Genomic DNA, 17,474 nt, shown 5'->3' with positions numbered 1-17,474 from the left:
TGATACTTCACTTAGTAGAATGGGCTCCAGCTCTATCCAGGATAATAGAAGAGGTGCTAGGTCACCGTTTTTTTAGTAGACTAATCAAATGTGATATATGTATACCATGAAGTACTACTCAGCTACTTATTTCTAAATTACTTTGTATTTTATTTTAGTTTGGTTTGATTGAATTTGGTTTTACCCACTACCCTCTTAAAATTGTGCAACTGATCAGATATTCATCCAACAAAAGAGATAAAAGCCTAACAAAAGGATGCTCCTATGTGACCACTGAGTTGGACAAAATTTTATTCCCTCTGAGTGAGGGATCTTTGAATCTTAACTCTGAGCTGAACTATGCAATAGCTCCTGGTTAGGGAATAAAATTGTCCAAAGACACAGCTGCATCTTCACCCTAATTATGCCCCATGTCTCAACCCGAATGCTTCTTAAGATCAGGGAAACCAAAGGACTAATTCTGTGCCCATGATTGACAGGGCAAGAAAAACAAAGGCAGGTGCAAAAATAGAGCTTTAAACTCCATCAAATCTCATATACACCAGAAGACAATAAAGTGAAATGGATTCTAGAGTCAGACAGACCCTGCTGTGTTATTTACTGGCTGTTGACTTTGTTAAGGTTGCTTAATATCTAGCCTTGTTCTTTTCAGATATAAGATGGGAGTAGTAATGGTACCTACTTTACAGAGTTGTTGTGAGGATGAAATTATGTAACACATTTAAAGCACTCAATAAATTATGGCACATAGTAAATACTCAGTAACTTCTGGATTTTAGAAAGTTATTATTTTCTACTCCTTTTCTTATATTTCTGATCTTCTGCTCTAAGTATTTTACTTTCTTTATGTGTATGTGATGTGTTATACTTTGAGATCCTTGGGTCATTCATTTTCTTATCTATGCCCACCTGCAATGAAAATTAATGTTTATCTTCATTTATATTTGCTCTGTTTTAGAAAGAATGAAGGAACTCTCAAAACTGCTTTTCTTTACTGATTAATGTGATGCATAATTTTACAGACCAGGTCAAAATATCTGGTACCCTATGATGAATGACTTCAGAGCACCAAGGTCATTGAAGAAGCGGAACTTGCCATTCCCTAGAAGCTAACGTCTTCTCCTGTTGTAATTGGGCATGAGCAGAGGAGTTATCCTACTGGTCATAGAATCTAATTAGTGGAAGGACTTTTAAGAATCAACTCTAAACAAAGCCTTCATTTACGGCAGAAATATATCTATCTTTTACAATATCTCTGGCATATGATTCCTTATCTTTAGTTTGAATATTTTCAGCGACAGTGAATTTACTACACTCATCAGTAAACCAAACCCAAGTACACATACGATTAGAGCAATGGATAAAGAAAACCACTCAGTGGTGACTGAGTTTATCTTTATGGGCATCACGCAGGACCCTCAGCTACAGATCATCTTCTTTGCGGTCTTCCTCGTTGTCTACCTGATCAACGTAGTGGGGAATGTGGGTATGATTATCCTGATTGTAGCAGACACTCAGCTTCACACTCCCATGTATTTTTTCCTCTGCAACCTCTCCTTTGTTGATCTGGGCTACTCCACGGCCATTGCCCCCAGGATGCTGGCTGACTTCCTAACAAAGCACAAAGTTATTTCCTTCTCCAGCTGTGCTTCCCAGTTTGCTTTCTTTGTAGGTTTTGTGGACGCCGAGTGCTATGTCCTGGCTGCCATGGCCTATGATCGTTTCGTGGCCATCTGCCGGCCCCTCCACTACAGCACTCTCATGTCCAAGCGGGTCTGCTTGGCTCTCATGCTTGGCTCTTACCTGGCTGGTCTAGTGAGTTTAATAGCCCACACCTCCCTCACCTTCAGCCTGAGTTACTGTGGTTCCAATATCATCAACCATTTCTTCTGTGAAATTCCACCGCTATTGGCCCTCTCTTGCTCAGACACCTACCTCAGTGAGATCTTGCTCTTTAGTCTGTGTGGCTTCATTGAATTCAGCACCATACTCATCATCTTCATCTCCTATGCCTTCATTCTCTTTGCTATCATCAGAATACGCTCAGGTGAAGGCCGCCTAAAGGCTTTCTCCACCTGTGGGTCTCACCTGACTGGTGTCACCCTTTTCTATGGCACAGTCATGTTTATGTACCTGAGGCCAACATCCAGCTACTCCCTGGACCAAGACAAGTGGGCTTCTGTGTTCTATACTGTCATCATCCCCATGTTGAATCCCTTGATTTACAGTTTGCGGAATAAGGATGTAAAAGCTGCTTTCCAAAAACTAATTGGGAAAAAATCTTAATAATAATTAAAAAATGAAAATCTGTTTTTACCACAAGAAAATGATAGTGACAAAAGGATGATGGCAGGAGATGAAAGATGCAAATAACTTTCAAGTAAATACTACGCAAGTTACCATCTCCTTGCTGAGTGAATCTTAAATTCTGAATTTCTATAACCCTCAACTCTACAACCTGGAAGGAATATAAATTCAATTAATATTTTTGAAAGACACACTGAGCAAGATGCACTCGCTTTTTTTTTTAAAGTTTGTTTATATATTGATTGGAAACTCAATATTGATTAGAATTTGGGTCAAGATTTGATAGGGGAAAGAGTCAATCACTTTAAAGCAAATTTTTTTTCAGTGTCATAAGGATTTCCAAATTCAAATGTTAAAAATGTTTCTACTCTGAAAAGAAGTCAGAGAAAATGCCGTTAAAATATGGGGGAAGGGGCTGGTGTGGAGGATGACTTAACTCGGTCTGAGATCCACTCACTCATATCTTTAGTACAAACTTACAAGTGCTAGGTGTGTGCCAGATTCCACACGGCATAAACATAAAACACATGTTGACAACAAGGGGTTTGTTTTTCAGTTACTGTATCATCTCTCTGAATATGTTGCCACACATAACAAAATCAGCAACGATGCAAAGTCCAAGAAGAAGAGCTGGGGGCTTAGGCTCTGCTGCTAACTAGTTCTGTGAGCATTGACAGGACCCATTTTGTCCGTCCTCGGGTTTCCCTTTAGTCAAGAGGTTGGTTTTACCTAATATTTACTGGATCCATTTGATTTTCTCTGCCTAACATTCAAAAGGGATGGGCAATCTAAGTCCTGTCAGGTTCCTGTATTGGCTTCCTTTCGACACTCAGAGAAACCCTAGAACTCTGGGACTGTAAGAAAGATATAGTTTGGAGCAACTCATAAGGCTAATTTTAGCAAGATTGTAATGTCTACAAGATTAGTTTACCAGCTTCCATCTAAAATATTTTTCTCTTTTCTAACAGTAATTAGAACCCAGCCTTTCCTCAGGTGCCATGGGTCTCCATGCCTTCCACCAACTTGCCCAGGCCCTTACTAAAGAACAGTCTCACTGGCTGAACACAATGACTCATGCCTGTAATCCTAGCACATTGGGAAGCTGGAGGCAGGAGGAGTGCTTGAGGCCAGGAGTTCAAGACAAGCCTGAGCAACATAATGAGACTCTCTCTCCACAAAAAAATAGAAAAATTAGCTGGGTATGTTCATGCTGTCTGTAGTCCTAGCTACTCAGGAGGTTGAAGCAGGAGGCTCATGTGAGCCCAGGAGTTTGAGGTTGCAGCAAGCCGTGATGATGCCATTGCACTCCACCCTAGGCAATAGAGGGAGACCCTGTCTCAAAAGAAAACAAACAAATAAACAACAGTCTCATTAACCCTGATGTATCAATGACTGGCAAGAGAAGAGAATATAATTCCTCTTTACATGTTCTGAATGCTGAAAATCTTCAATTAAAAACAAGAATGTCAGGTAGCAGCAACAAGTAAAGGTAGCAGATTGAAATCTGGGAAAACCTTTTTTTCTTAGATGTGTTGAAATTTCATCACACTATCAGTTTCAAATACTTACAATCATTAATCACTTTATCTCAACGCTTCCTCCAGTGCAATGTAGTTAAAGGCGGGGGAAACACAATGGTTGTCCTAAAGTGAAGAGCTGCCTCATTCGCCATGAAAGGCACCTAGTACTTTTAGGCATAATAGACTCAGGATTTACTGGGCTTCCTATCAGTGTCTTTGTACTTGAGTTGGAACTGATCTGGTATAAAATTACTCAGCTATATGGTGAATTTCTAAAACATATCGTTGGTGTCATATATGCAGAAAGAACAGCCTTTGGCTAATGGACACAGGTAGATTGGACAATCCAGAAACAGTCCAGAGATGTATCTTTCTGTTTCTTTCTTTATACTTAAATGCGTAAATCACATATGTTGTGTGAAATTTTAAAAAATAGGACTTTCCTATCCCGTTAACTAAAATATTCATGTATGTTATAATTGAAAAAGCAGTTGCCTTAGACTTAGGAAGATCTTTGAATTCCATTTCTAAATTTCTAATCAGTCTCCTTGTTGCTGAAGGATTACCTTTTATTCTTGTTTCCTGTATTCACTCAATAAACAAAGCACTTTAAAGCTCATTAAGGTTTTACAGCAATCATCAGAGATAGGCACTGTCCTCATTTTAAAAAGGATAAAAATAAATCTCAGATATCTCAACAGACTTATCAAAGTTAAGTGATAGAATGAAAAATGGATCCATGGCTGCACTTGCTGACAAACCTTCATGTCTTGGACTGCTTAGGAAGGATTTCTCACATAGGTTCTGCTGTTTTCTAGCTATGTGATTTTGGGCAATTAACTTATCTCTCTAAGCCTTGATTTCTTCATCCACCAATGGGAATAATAATGCTCACCTTTTAGCATTTCTCAAAGGGTATGCTGTAGTCTCTATAAAATATCTGTCACATAAAAATGCTTAATAAACATTAATTCCTCCTATTTTTCCTTCAATTTATCTTAAGTACATGTAATTACGACATCAATGTGATATAATAAAGTAAGGGAACTAAATGTTTTATTTTCCATGAGTTGTTAGTAGAAGTATTGACATAAACTTAACATGACAAGATAAAAATGGATAAAAGTTAGATTATCTTGGTCTTAGTCCCAGTTCCACCAATTATTGTCTTAAATAAATCCTTTAATGTCTCTGATCTTCAGTCTCTTCATCAATAAAAGGAGGACTATTTTTATACCTTATCTGTCCTATTAGTTTGCCCAAATAAGAGATCAATAAATTCTTTGTGTTTGAAAACTCGTGATTTCTCTTTCATATATTAAAAAACTTTTCCAGTAATAAAATCAAACAATGGTAAACCTGTCAATCATGTTCTCTGTAACAGGCTGCATAATCATATGAATTTATGTTTCCTTAAATCAACAAAGAGTTGATAGTCACTGTACTAGGGGCTCTGAAGGCAAAAACTGATGCAGAAATGGTTAAGAGCAGAGATGTCAGAGTGAGATAAAACTGAGATTGAATTCTGCTTCCTCTACTGTTCAGCTTTATGATGTCAGGTGAGAATTTTCTAAACAGTCTGTGCTTAAAACCTGGTGGACAATATAAGATATATATATTTTACCACATGGAGTTTCCACCTGTAGCCACCTGTTTCCATCTGTATCACAGGAAAAAATAACAAGTGCCAAAAAGAAAAAAAAAAGGGGGAGAATTGCAAAGTGCTTTGGTAACTCATACTAAAAAGACAGCACATCCTCTTGGGAGATAGGGTAGGCTTTATGGAGAAGGGGGCGTTTCAGTTGTCTTTAAATCAAGGACCAAAAATTAAAGAAAGAAGAAAATGAGGTAGAGAATCCCAGAGGGAGAAAACAGTAAATACAGGCAGAGGCTGGAAACAATGTGGCATGTCCATGGGCCATTTGAGCTGGGTAACCAGTGGGTGGGTTTGGTGCTAAAACTGAAATGTAGTGCACTGATCTGACACCAATTTAAGTATGTGGGAGTTTATCACTTGGGGAGCAGATATTTCTGTCATGTATCCATTAGCAGAGCAAACTTTCAGGAAACAAGTACAGCAACTTAGCCATTAGGCTGGTATTATAAATCTGAATAGACTCTGGCAACTTGAATCAGGTTTAGAGGCACAGATGGTGTACTCTTCTCAATGGGACTTGCATAGAACTCTTACATTTAGCCCCATGTCTGGTTTTATCCCAAGGTAAGAATTTAGTCTGAAGTTCCTGCCTTCAATCTCTACATTGGAGAGGATATCTGAAATTATTAGGGTCTCAGTTTCCCAAACTATCCCACAAATAGCCCTGTTCCCTAACTTAGGAGCTATAAAATCACCGAAGTCCTTTTCTTGGTATTTCAGAATTTTTTTCTAAACTATCTGTTTGGTATTATTTCTCCCTGCTCATCCTCATCCACTACTTCCGCATCCTCTGCTTCATTCTTCTTTGACAGTCCCAACTTCATGATTCAGGATGTCCAAACTCTTCTCTTCCTTTAAAGACCAGCTTGTATACCATTCCTCAGAAATTCTTCTTTCTCCAATCTACTGGGCTGGTAGAAAACCCTCTCTTCTGAACAGTAAAATCCCTCAATTTGTAACTTATGGTTGTGTGTATGTGAGTATTATAATCACGTGTAAACGTTTTGAAGGAAGGCACTATATAAGATGCATCTGGGTTTTTCCTATCACAATGATAAACTTATAATAGACACTTAAAGAATATTTGTGTGAAGAAACAAGTAATAAGAAACGTTTTTGGCTGCACTGCTTTAAGCAGCTACATGCACTACAAAACTGTGCAGCCACAAGAGGGACTGTGGAAGCAGCCGTGTTGGTACCTGTGTGTTTAACTCTGTTATGTCAAGTGTTAATGAGGACAACAAACTCCTTCATCAGACCTGACTTTAGGAGACTAGACCAGAGCCTATGATGAAGCAACACCATGAATGACAGCCACAGGTGAAATATGAAATTCAACATTTTCAGCTTCATCCCCAGCCATTCCCTTCCATATCTCACTTTCTAGAAGTTCAAGTCACACTGAACTAAGTATACCGTGAATTTCCCCTGTGTATACTTTTGCTTATGCTAATCTTTTTGCTCCAAAATCCACAGACCCACCTGGAACATGCCTACTTCTGTTTCATATCACAAATCAATCAATTTATAGAATCAGTGATTCTATAAATCATTCATGGACTCACCCTCCAATGTTTTCTCATCTGTAAAATGGTGCCAATGACACCTACATCATGGGGTTGCTCTGAGGACTAAGAAGACTAATGTTATTGTAGCGAGTTGTCCCTCTTGCCTCAGACAGTTTTGATTTTTGCCTATTGTCCTGAAGGAGGTATCAGTAGTGCTAAACTTTACTCACAAAACTCTCTAGTTTATATATTAAAATATATGAAAAACTGATGTAGTGTATTTAAAGATGTCTAGTTTTAATAAATGGTGGCTCTCCCATGTTCTAGAGAAGTACTGTCCATGCAATTCTGCTATAACACTAAAACATATATACCTTAATATGACAACTCCCTTGGTAGACTGTGAGACTTTACGGAAGGCTCCTTTTTTATCCTCAAGTCCTGGAATGTATGAAGTGAGCAACAAATGTTCATTGAACAAATGAATGACCACACCTTTTTGGGCTAGAGAAGAACTACTGAAACCTAGATCCCATTCTGGGTCTCAGAAAATCTACCAGAGATATGTATGAGCTCTTTAAGATTCATAGGAGAGTATTAGTAACCTATTTCTTCAGCTGATGAACTGGAGTTATGAAAGTTTAAATGGCATGCCAATGTGCTCTTAGCTTCTCAATAGTAGAGCTGAAATTAGAGCTAGTTTCTCCTGATTCCTACTCCAGTATTCTATAGAGTCATGTGTAGCACTATAGAAAGTGGCATACATGATGAGAATTGGGGAAGAAGTTTGGGGAACTTCTATAAAGGACTAGATTCATGGCTATCTTTAGTCTGGTGATTTAATTAGATTCATATTCAGGATTTATACAAAATTATGTTATGAAGCACCCGTTGAAAGAGCCACAAATTTCTATGACTATGGTGAGCTAAATCTTTGCAAGGCCAAGCGGGCTAGAGAAGTCACTATAACATTAATAGATAGAAGGAAAGAGGCAAAATGGGACATGGCACCCAGGAAGCATTTCAGATTTTCAGGTTATGTTGAAAGAGTTATATCAGTGAGGCATGATAATACCATCATGAAACTATTAATAATTCCCCTTTAACATTGTATAATCCTCATACTTTATAATTGTGATACTAAGTAATGTTTTCATGTTTCAAGGGAAAAGATATACATTAGGAAAAATGGTAACATGGTGTATGATAGTAGTAGTTATTATATACTCTATACCAATAGTCATGATATTAAAACCTTTCATCATTGCATTATCATTCTTAAAATAAACAAACCATGTCCAAAAAATTAAAATTAAAAAGCCATTTCAGAATAAATTTTGCCAAGTTTATGGTAAACCTATGTTCAGAGATAATAGATATGATGATGATGTTGACAGACACATAGATAGATATTTAGACAACCGTCTCATTTTTAAAAGAAGGCCCATAGAAAAGAGATGACTTCCCACAGTCATAGCTAAATTAGAAGCTTGAAATTATAATTTTCTTCTTCCCATTTTAAATATAGTTTCATTATATTCACATCTAATGGGTGCAGTGCACACCATCTGGGGGATGGACATGCTTATAGCTCTGACTTTGGCAGGGCAAAGGCAATATATGTAACCAAACATTTGTATCCCCATGATATTCTGAAATAAAAAAAAGAAAATAGCTTATAGAATAAAGATATAAGGAAAGAAAAGTAAATAAAAAATAAACATAGGCAGAAGAACTGTCTTTTATCTTACTGATACAGTGTCCAACAATTAATTTCAGATAGCCTGTGGTTTTATTTATTTATTTTTGTTAGACTGCGATTTTAAAGAAATAAGTTTTTTCTTCAGTGAATAATAAAATAATAGCCATTTTATTAACTTATCAACACTTCAGTTCACATGTAGTAATAACATTCATCTGGTGCTGGACAGATGGGAGGGGGGAGGAGAGGATGGGTATATACACACCTAATGGGTGTGGTGCGCTCCATCTGGGGGATGGACACGCTTGAAGTTCTGACTCGGATGGGGCAAGGGCAATACATGTAACCTAAACATTTGTACCCTTGCAATATGCCGAAATAAAAAAAAAGAAATAGCCATTCAATGAAGGGAGTTGTTTTAACACATTATAGCTCTGCTTGTGACCCTGGAGGAAATAATTTTTTCTGTTGAGTTTGCCCCTGGATTTATGTGTCTTTTATGAGTGGCAGGACAGATATTGACTCCTCAGGCCATTTTTTTACCCTCCAACTTCATATTCAGAAGGGAACTGACAGCGAAGGTTAGTGTCCCGTTGACAGCTCTCATGTCCTCTGTTTTGCAATAGCTCTTCTTAAAGCTCTTTTCACATCCTGGTTCCTTAGGCTGTAAATCAGGGGGTTGAGCATGGGTGTGACCACTGTGTAGAACACTGCAGTGATCTTGCCTCCAGCCCAGGAGGACTTCGACTGAGGTCTCATGTACATGAAGATGGCAGTCCCATAAAATAAGGCCACCACTGTCAAGTGGGAGACACAGGTGGATAGTGTCTTGTACCTGCCAGAGGCTGACTGCATCCTGAGAACAGACTGAAGGATCCGGGCATACGAAACGACAATGAGTAGGAAGGGGATGAAGACGATGATGATACTGAAGATAAAAACAATGAGTTCAGTGAGTGAGGTATCCGTGCAAGCCAGTCTCAGGACAGAAGGTACCTCACAGAAAAAGTGATTCAGGGTATTGGGCCCACAGTAGGGCAAACTCAAGGTGAGGACATTGATAACCATGGAACTCAGGAAACTACTGGACCAGGAAATGACTGCCAGTTGGACACAGGTGTTACGATCCATAATGACAATATAATGAAGAGGATGGCAAATGGCTACATATCTGTCATAAGCCATGACACCAAGGAGAACACATTCAATCATTCCAAAGGAGAGGGAGAAGTACATCTGAGTAGCACAGCCAGAGAATGGGATGGTATTCTTTTTCCCCACCATGTTGGACAGCATTTGGGGGACATTGGTGGACGTGTAGCAAATGTCCAGGAAGGATAAATTAGTGAGGAAGAAGTACATGGGGGTTTGGAGATGGGGTTCTATCTGGATAATAGTAATGATGATAATATTCCCAGATACTGTTAATAAATAAAAGAATAAGAACATAACAAAAAGAATAAGCTGCATCTTTGGCTGAGATGAGAGACCCAGGAACACAAATTCAGTCACAGTGAAGTTTGTTTTCATGGAATCCATTTCTTCAGGTCACCTTCCTCTCATATAATTATTCACTCACTTGAAGACAAAATCAAATGTCCTATTATGTCAGAGTTTCTGAAACCCAAGAGATAGAAAATATGGAGAAATCTTGGTCTGAGATTTTGTCTTGAGTTGCTGAGCTATACTACAAATGGAAATTTTTTCTTCTGCTTTTTGAGCCAATATTCTCATGAGATAAGACTATTAAATTCAAAAACTGACCAGAGTTAAACAGATATTCTTCCTTTTTCTAAAAGGGAATGCTCTTTTGCCCATTCATAATCATTCCAAACCCTATTCATTCTTCAAAGCCTTACTCATACTTCACCTACTTCAAAAAGATTCAATTCTTATTTTGTTCTACACACAACAACAAAGCAGCATGATGCAGCACTCAAGTAAATAGCAATGAAGGTCATTGCTTCACGTGCCACCTGACCAATCTCTAAGTACAGGCAGGAACAGCAGCTTTGCTTCTTCCGTATCACCCTGGTGCAACCTTCTAGTGCTTATACACCTTGACGCCCAAAAGAACAAAGACTGTGCACACCAACAATAAAAGTAGTCATGAGCAACACTAATAATTAATTCTCTCAGCTTCACCACTTCCACGCTGTGTGATCTGAGATGGTTTTGTTATGTATAAAATGAGAATAATAATAGAACCAATTTTGTGAGGAGTTTTAAAGATTAAAAGAAATACTGCAGGTGGGGCTTGGTGATTCACACCTGTAATCCCAGCACTTTGGGAGGCCGAGGCAGGAGGATTGCTTGAGTCCAGGAGTTCAAGACAAGCCTGGGCAAGATAGGGAGGTCTTGCAAAGGATTAAAATATTAGCAGGGCTTGGTGGAACACATCTTTAGTCCTAGGGACTCAGGAGGCTGAACCAGGAGGATCACTTGAGTCTGGGAGTTGGAGGTTGCAGTGAACTGTGATTGCACCACTGCACTCCAGCCTTGGTGACAGAGTGAGACTCTCTCTCCAAAAAGAATGTATGAATGCATACAAAGAAACAAAGAATTTAAGGCAATTTCTACACATAAGAGGCAATCCAGAAATAGCATCTCTTATTAATATATTAATAGTCCAAATAACATGCAGTGATGCTTCATTTATCTGGAATTCATTTCTCTAATAAATAAACATTTCAGAGAAATAATATTAATAAAAAGTATCAAGACACAAGTAAAAGTTAGTAGATCTAGTTATTGAGAGTTTCTTAGGACCCTTCCTATGCCTGTTTGCTCCTAGTTTATACACAGGTAACCCTGTGTATGTTTGGTTAACTGACTTCTAGCCTGAGCAGTTTAAGAACTTAAGAGGACCAATATAGAAAGTTATAGGGTAATGAAAAAACCTAGAGGTAGGCAGAGTTAAAATAGCAAGAAGCAGCTGTCAATCATTCATCCACTCATGTGTTCATTCTTTTCTTTCTTTTTGCTTTTTTTCTTTCTTCTTTTCAAGATTATCTTTTTTATATTCTAGTATGTACCAGATTCCCAGCGTACAGTGGTAAATATAACACACATTCTTGATACTTTCATAGTGCTTACAGTCCAAGGATAGCTGCAATAAAGGAAACAGACTGGTTCCTGAGGGAGTGAATAATCTTGCTCAAGAAGACATTTTAAGAAACAAGTAGTTGCAGGTCAGGAAAAAGAATAATATCATGCAAAATATCCTTTTGCAAATAATGCTGACTCATATGTAGTATTTTTTAGAGAACTTTCATAAAATTTGATTTAAATCAGGGTTTTGGAATCAAATAATTCTATGAACTAGTCAAATAATTTATCTAAAATATCAAGTCCAGGAGTAAAGGAAAAATGGACCTGGAAAGATGAGAGAGAAGTCAAGTCACACAGTCCTGGTTCCTCAAAAGCAGCATGAAAAGGAGTGGACAGAAGAGGCTACAGAGTTCCCTTCCATGCCCTCTAGGCACCAGTTAGGCAGTTCTGCTGTAAATAGAAATGTTTTGGGGATTTTTAAAAGTGATTGTTATGACAATAAATGACATTTACAGTGAGTTTCTCTGTTGACAACAGATGACACATAATTCATCCACTGAAGGTGAAGCACCCAGGATCCGCCCCCTGACAGCCTGCATCACACGCCAGGCTCCATCACTTGCGGGCTGAGCGGTCTTGTGCAATTCACAACACCAGTCTGTGCCCTATTTACCTCATCTGCAGGATGGGGCAAAAGTAGTACCTACCTCATAGAGTTGATGAAGGAATTAAATGAGATAGTGTGCATGAATCACCTAAAACAGAGTTAGGCATAGATAGTAAGTGCTCCGTACACGTTAACTATTATCATGACATTATCATTATGCTATGTGATCCTCATTAGAGGACTCTTGTTAAGTGTACAGAACAGAAGTTGTTGGCAACCCTTCCAAAAAATGACAGAGAGATTTTATTTTTAAGACACTAAACAACTTGTTTAAGATCATTTGGAGATTTACTGAATATATGTGCAAGCACCTACAACACACATGTGAGTGGTGTAACTATAGCTGTATCATCTATATCTATACCTATATCTATCTATCTATCTATCTCTATATATAGTACTAAGACCACACCAAAATAATAGTTTTGGCTTAATCGGCATGCACGTATAAGTCAAATTGTGTACATGAAAAGGAACATAAATATTCTTGGTCAACTTCTAAGCATTGTCTATGTTTTGAAGATTAAAAATATAGGAATACTCCTTAATTCCTCTGAATTCACAGTTGCCACAAAGAGCATCTTCAGTCACTTATGGTTGCAACTGCTGAAAGCCTACTAGAATCCATTCAATTGTACAGTTTTTCAGTACATAAATCTATCCTCTTCTTATTAGAATACCAGTTTCATCTCCTTCATCAGGAAGGAGGAATAAAGAAAATTTTGGAAATAAATGTAACACCCATGAAGCAAACTCATCAAATTAAACATGGAGTTTCAAGGGACCCAGATATTTTGTAATTACCTGTGAATTCTATATAGGCATCTGGATTAAGTTAGCAACCACCTAGTTAACTGTATACCCTCAATTTACCCACTGGGTAAAGGCTATTGCTGCCAAATGCCTCCTTCCAGTTTGTCTGCCTGGAAAACTATTAAATATTTTATCAGTATATACTAGGTATGCATAACATCCTTTTCAAAAGACTCCTTACTTTCATTCACCCACACAGGATTAATCAGAGTCTCTTCTGACAAACCATTTCCAGCCTTTGAACATCCTCTGTTATTTTGTGTGCGTATTTGTGTGTGTGTGGGTGCGTGAGAGAGAGAGAGAGAGAGAGAGAGAGAGAGAGAGAATAAAAACTTATCAATCTATATAGTTTTCGGTTTCTAGGGATCCTGTCACCCTGTCATGTTTGTTTATATTTCTCCAAACAACATCACATACTGAACACTATTAAATGCTGCTAAAACTCAAATGAACCCTTCCTATTTCCTACTCTTCTTAAATCTTGTGCTGATATTAAGAATAAATTCACTCTCATGGTAGCCATTTTAGTCAAAGTATATTGTTAGGCAGAGTAATTTATCCATAATAGTTTCTGATCAATACTTTCTAATTCTCACAAGGCATCTAATTCATTTTTTTTTAAGTTGATGTGGTTTTATGACAATGTGTGGCTAACTTACATTTGGGTCAGGTTATTTGACATCATATAGAGACATTTGACATTTTATGTATTAAATGGATAAATGACTCATCTTTCCATTCTGAAAGTCATAGGAAGAAACCTAACATATCTTTTACACCAAACTAGAAAATTCTGATGTTCTTTCATAAATTCAGGATTTGCAAAAGCTAACTTTTACTTTGTAATTTAAATCATGTGTAGAACTGAATACATTATTTTATTTTCCTTAATGCATAATTACATTTATTATATTTGGTAGATACATTTGATTGATAGAGGCAATATTTTTGTTCTTTAGTAATACCTCATTTTCCAAGGATAACTTTGCAAAGCAAGATAGTACAGGGATTAAGAACATAAACTTTGGGCAAGAACCATTTGGACATAAATTCTGACTCCATCACTTCTGGGTTGAATCACTTGCACAAGTATCTAAACTACCCTAAGCTCACCATTGTCCTATGTTAGGCAAAAACTATACTAGTATTTAATTAGTAGGATTATCTTTTTGATTATATTAGAAAAGTACATCTAGCATTTTTAGCATAATGTCTAAAAAATGATAAGTACTTTATAAACTATAGCTGATAATACTATGTAGACTTCAGATTCATTCAATTTTCTACCCATTTACTTGGGTTCTAAGAGTGAAAGGGCTATCAAATATAATCCTATTTGTAGCATTTGACTTATCACTATGAAGGCATTTGGAGCCTACATAAACTCTTACAAGCCCAGCGTGCATTTAGCATTACCAAAATTCACAACATCCCTTCATTGGTTATCAGTTCATTGACAAATGAACTTTATTGTTAAAAAAATTAAGAACTAAGAATTTTAAGGACTAAGAAGAATAAAGATGATATCAGATCATAATCTTATCCCCCACCCAATTAAGTAAGAACATTAGGAAGGGTTACCAGGCAGCACAAAATGTATCTTTCTAATGAATCCATCACCGTGTTATAAAAAATATGCCAGAGGAGGAATTATCACTTGATAAAATAAAAACGTCACTTATAGTGCTTAAAAACAACACTGTAGATGATAATTCACCACTTAGTGTGAGTTACTTTCACAAATCCTCTTGAACAAATCACTGGAATCCGGTTTTGAGAAAGCATGTCTGAGAAATAGGAGAATATAAGATCAGGGATTCCTGGAAGTCCTTGCCCTAATAGACAGGCAAACCTTAAACCAGCAAGAATGCTATGCTGGGAAACATTACAACAAGAGTTAACAAATTCTGATGTTAAGTAGGGGTAAATAAATCAGCTCCCCCAACCCCCAACAAAAACTCTTTCTAGAAAAGAAAAAAAAGTAACAAAAAAGCTATAATATTAATTTCTAGCTACTGTGATTCTTTGGTACATGGCAAGCATTTGACTAGGTATTTTGAAGACAGTATGTTTTATCTTCAAGACAACTCTAAAATGTATTTATATTCATTTTAAAGATAAAGATATTGCACATCAGAGAGGCTATACAAATTTCTCAAAGCTAGAGCATTTAGCAGAGTCATAATTTGTACTCAAGTCTGACTAATTCCAATATATCCTTTGGTTAAATAACTGCTGGTCTTCTGCTTATTATTTTATTAGAATTATTTACATCTCAATAGGCTATTGTAAATATAGGTACAGCAGACAGAACATACCCTCAGGTCATAAGCAATGTATGGATGTAATCTACTTCATACCTGTCCTCTTCACATATGCATGCAAACAAAATCCCATAAAATACAAAGCAAACAATATCCATGGCAAAAAAAAATATATTCTGTGCAGATAAAAGAGATCTCGTTTTATGGTAACTACAAGTGAGATTCTGCTATAATCCAACTCAGTTATTTTATAGATTGTTTTTAAAAAAGAAGATGGTGAATGCATACACAGTGAAATCCCTAAATTATCTGAGTTTTTTTTTTTTTTTTTCATTTTGGAGCCTTAGGCTGAATTTTTAATTCTTGAGGGATAATGTCCCAGAACAATAATTAAAATTTAATTATTTGATTTGAGGGATTCCTTGTCTATGTGTTTGTTGGTTTTCCCACATTCCCCCTCCACTGAACATGAACAGTGACATGTTCTCTGAGTGACCAGTGTGTTCTCATCCTCTGTATTGTTTGACACTGGTAGTCATGACAATGGGTACATTGATCATAGGAGCAGTAATACCCATAATATGGGCTTCAGGGACCACGCACAGAGTCCACAGGAATTTAGAGATGGTTATCATGATCTTAGTGTAGTCTCAATTATCCAAAGCAAGTTTGAGTCTTGGTTTTCTTCTCCCTGATCATAGCAAACTCTGGACCCATCTCTCACTGCATAACAGCTAAACTCAGTTCATAAGGAAACAGCAAAGCCAGCACTGGAACTTACTAGCTGTGTAAGCTCAAATGTACCATTTCACTTTCTTGATCCTCAGTTTACTCATTTCTTTTTTTAAATTTTCTTTCTTTCTCCCTTCTTTACTTTCTTTTTTCTTTCTTTCTTTAACATACAAATATTGATTGTATATATTTATAAGGTACAGTGTAGTGTTTTGATCTATGTAGACACTATAGAAAGATTCAATGAAGCTAATTAACATATTTGTCACTTCACCAACTTACCATTTTTTGGTGGTAAAGATGTTAAAAATTATTTTTTTAGCAATTTTGAAATATTTGATACATTAACTGTAGTCACTACATAGTACAACAGATCACTAAAATTTATTTCTCAAGTTTTTGTACCCTTTGATCAGCATCTTCCTTTTCCCAATCTTTCTCCCTTCCCAATCAACTTCCAGTAACCACTTTTCTACTCTCTGTTTCTATGAAACCAACATTTTTAAATCCTGCGTATAAGGGAGATCATACAATATTTGTCTTCTGGTGCCTGGCTTATTTCACTTAGCATCGTGTCCTCCGCTTCCATCCATTTCGCTGTGAATGACAGAATTACCATATTTTTAAAGACTGTATAGAATTGCATTGTGTTTCTGTACCACATTTTCTTTATCTATCCATCCTTTGAGGGACATAAGTTGCTTTGATATCTTGGCTATTGTGAATAATGCTGAAATCAACATTGGAATATAGATATCTCTTCAACATGCCAATTTCAACTTCATTAGATATATACCCAGGGGTGGGATTGCTGGATCATATTGTAAATCTATGTTCAGTTTTTTGAGGAACCTCCATGCTATTTTCCAAAATGGCTATGCTAATTTACATTCATACCAACAGCATACAAGTTTTCTCTGTTCCTCACATCCTCTCCAGCACTTGTTATCTCTCCAGCACTTGTTATCATTTATCTTTTTGATAATAGCCATTCTAACAGTTGTGAAATGATATCTCATTGTGGCTTTAATTAGCATTTCCCTTATAATTAGAGATGTTCAGCATGTTTCCCCATATATGTATTGGCCTTTCATTTTAAAAATTTGGAAAAGAAGGAATACTTCCAAACAATTTTTATGAAGACAGCATTACCCTAATACCAAAGTCAGAAAAGGACACTAGAAGAAAAGATAACTATAGGTCTGAGGAACACAGATGCAAAAATTCTCAACAAAATATTAGCAAACTGAAAA

General features: G+C 36.9%; 2 protein-coding genes across 2 annotated transcripts; one reads left to right on the top strand and one right to left on the bottom strand.

Moving 5' to 3' along the window:
- The first annotated feature begins 1,356 nt into the window (after positions 1-1,356).
- On the top strand, positions 1,357-2,286 carry LOC105810035 (olfactory receptor 1019). Its single transcript, XM_012643943.1, has one exon. The coding sequence runs from the start codon at positions 1,357-1,359 to the stop codon at positions 2,284-2,286; it is 930 nt and encodes a 309-aa protein (XP_012499397.1).
- Positions 2,287-9,297: 7,011 nt separating this feature from the next.
- LOC105810036 (olfactory receptor 2G3-like) lies at positions 9,298-10,233 on the bottom strand. The gene has a single exon (XM_012643944.1). The coding sequence runs from the start codon at positions 10,231-10,233 to the stop codon at positions 9,298-9,300; it is 936 nt and encodes a 311-aa protein (XP_012499398.1).
- Positions 10,234-17,474: the final 7,241 nt, after the last annotated feature.

The sequence above is a fragment of the Propithecus coquereli genome, unplaced genomic scaffold (genome assembly GCF_000956105.1).
Source record: "Propithecus coquereli isolate 6110/MARCELLA unplaced genomic scaffold, Pcoq_1.0 Scaffold202, whole genome shotgun sequence".
Classification (NCBI taxonomy): domain Eukaryota; kingdom Metazoa; phylum Chordata; class Mammalia; order Primates; family Indriidae; genus Propithecus; species Propithecus coquereli.
This window is presented reverse-complemented; position numbering and strand designations above follow the sequence as displayed.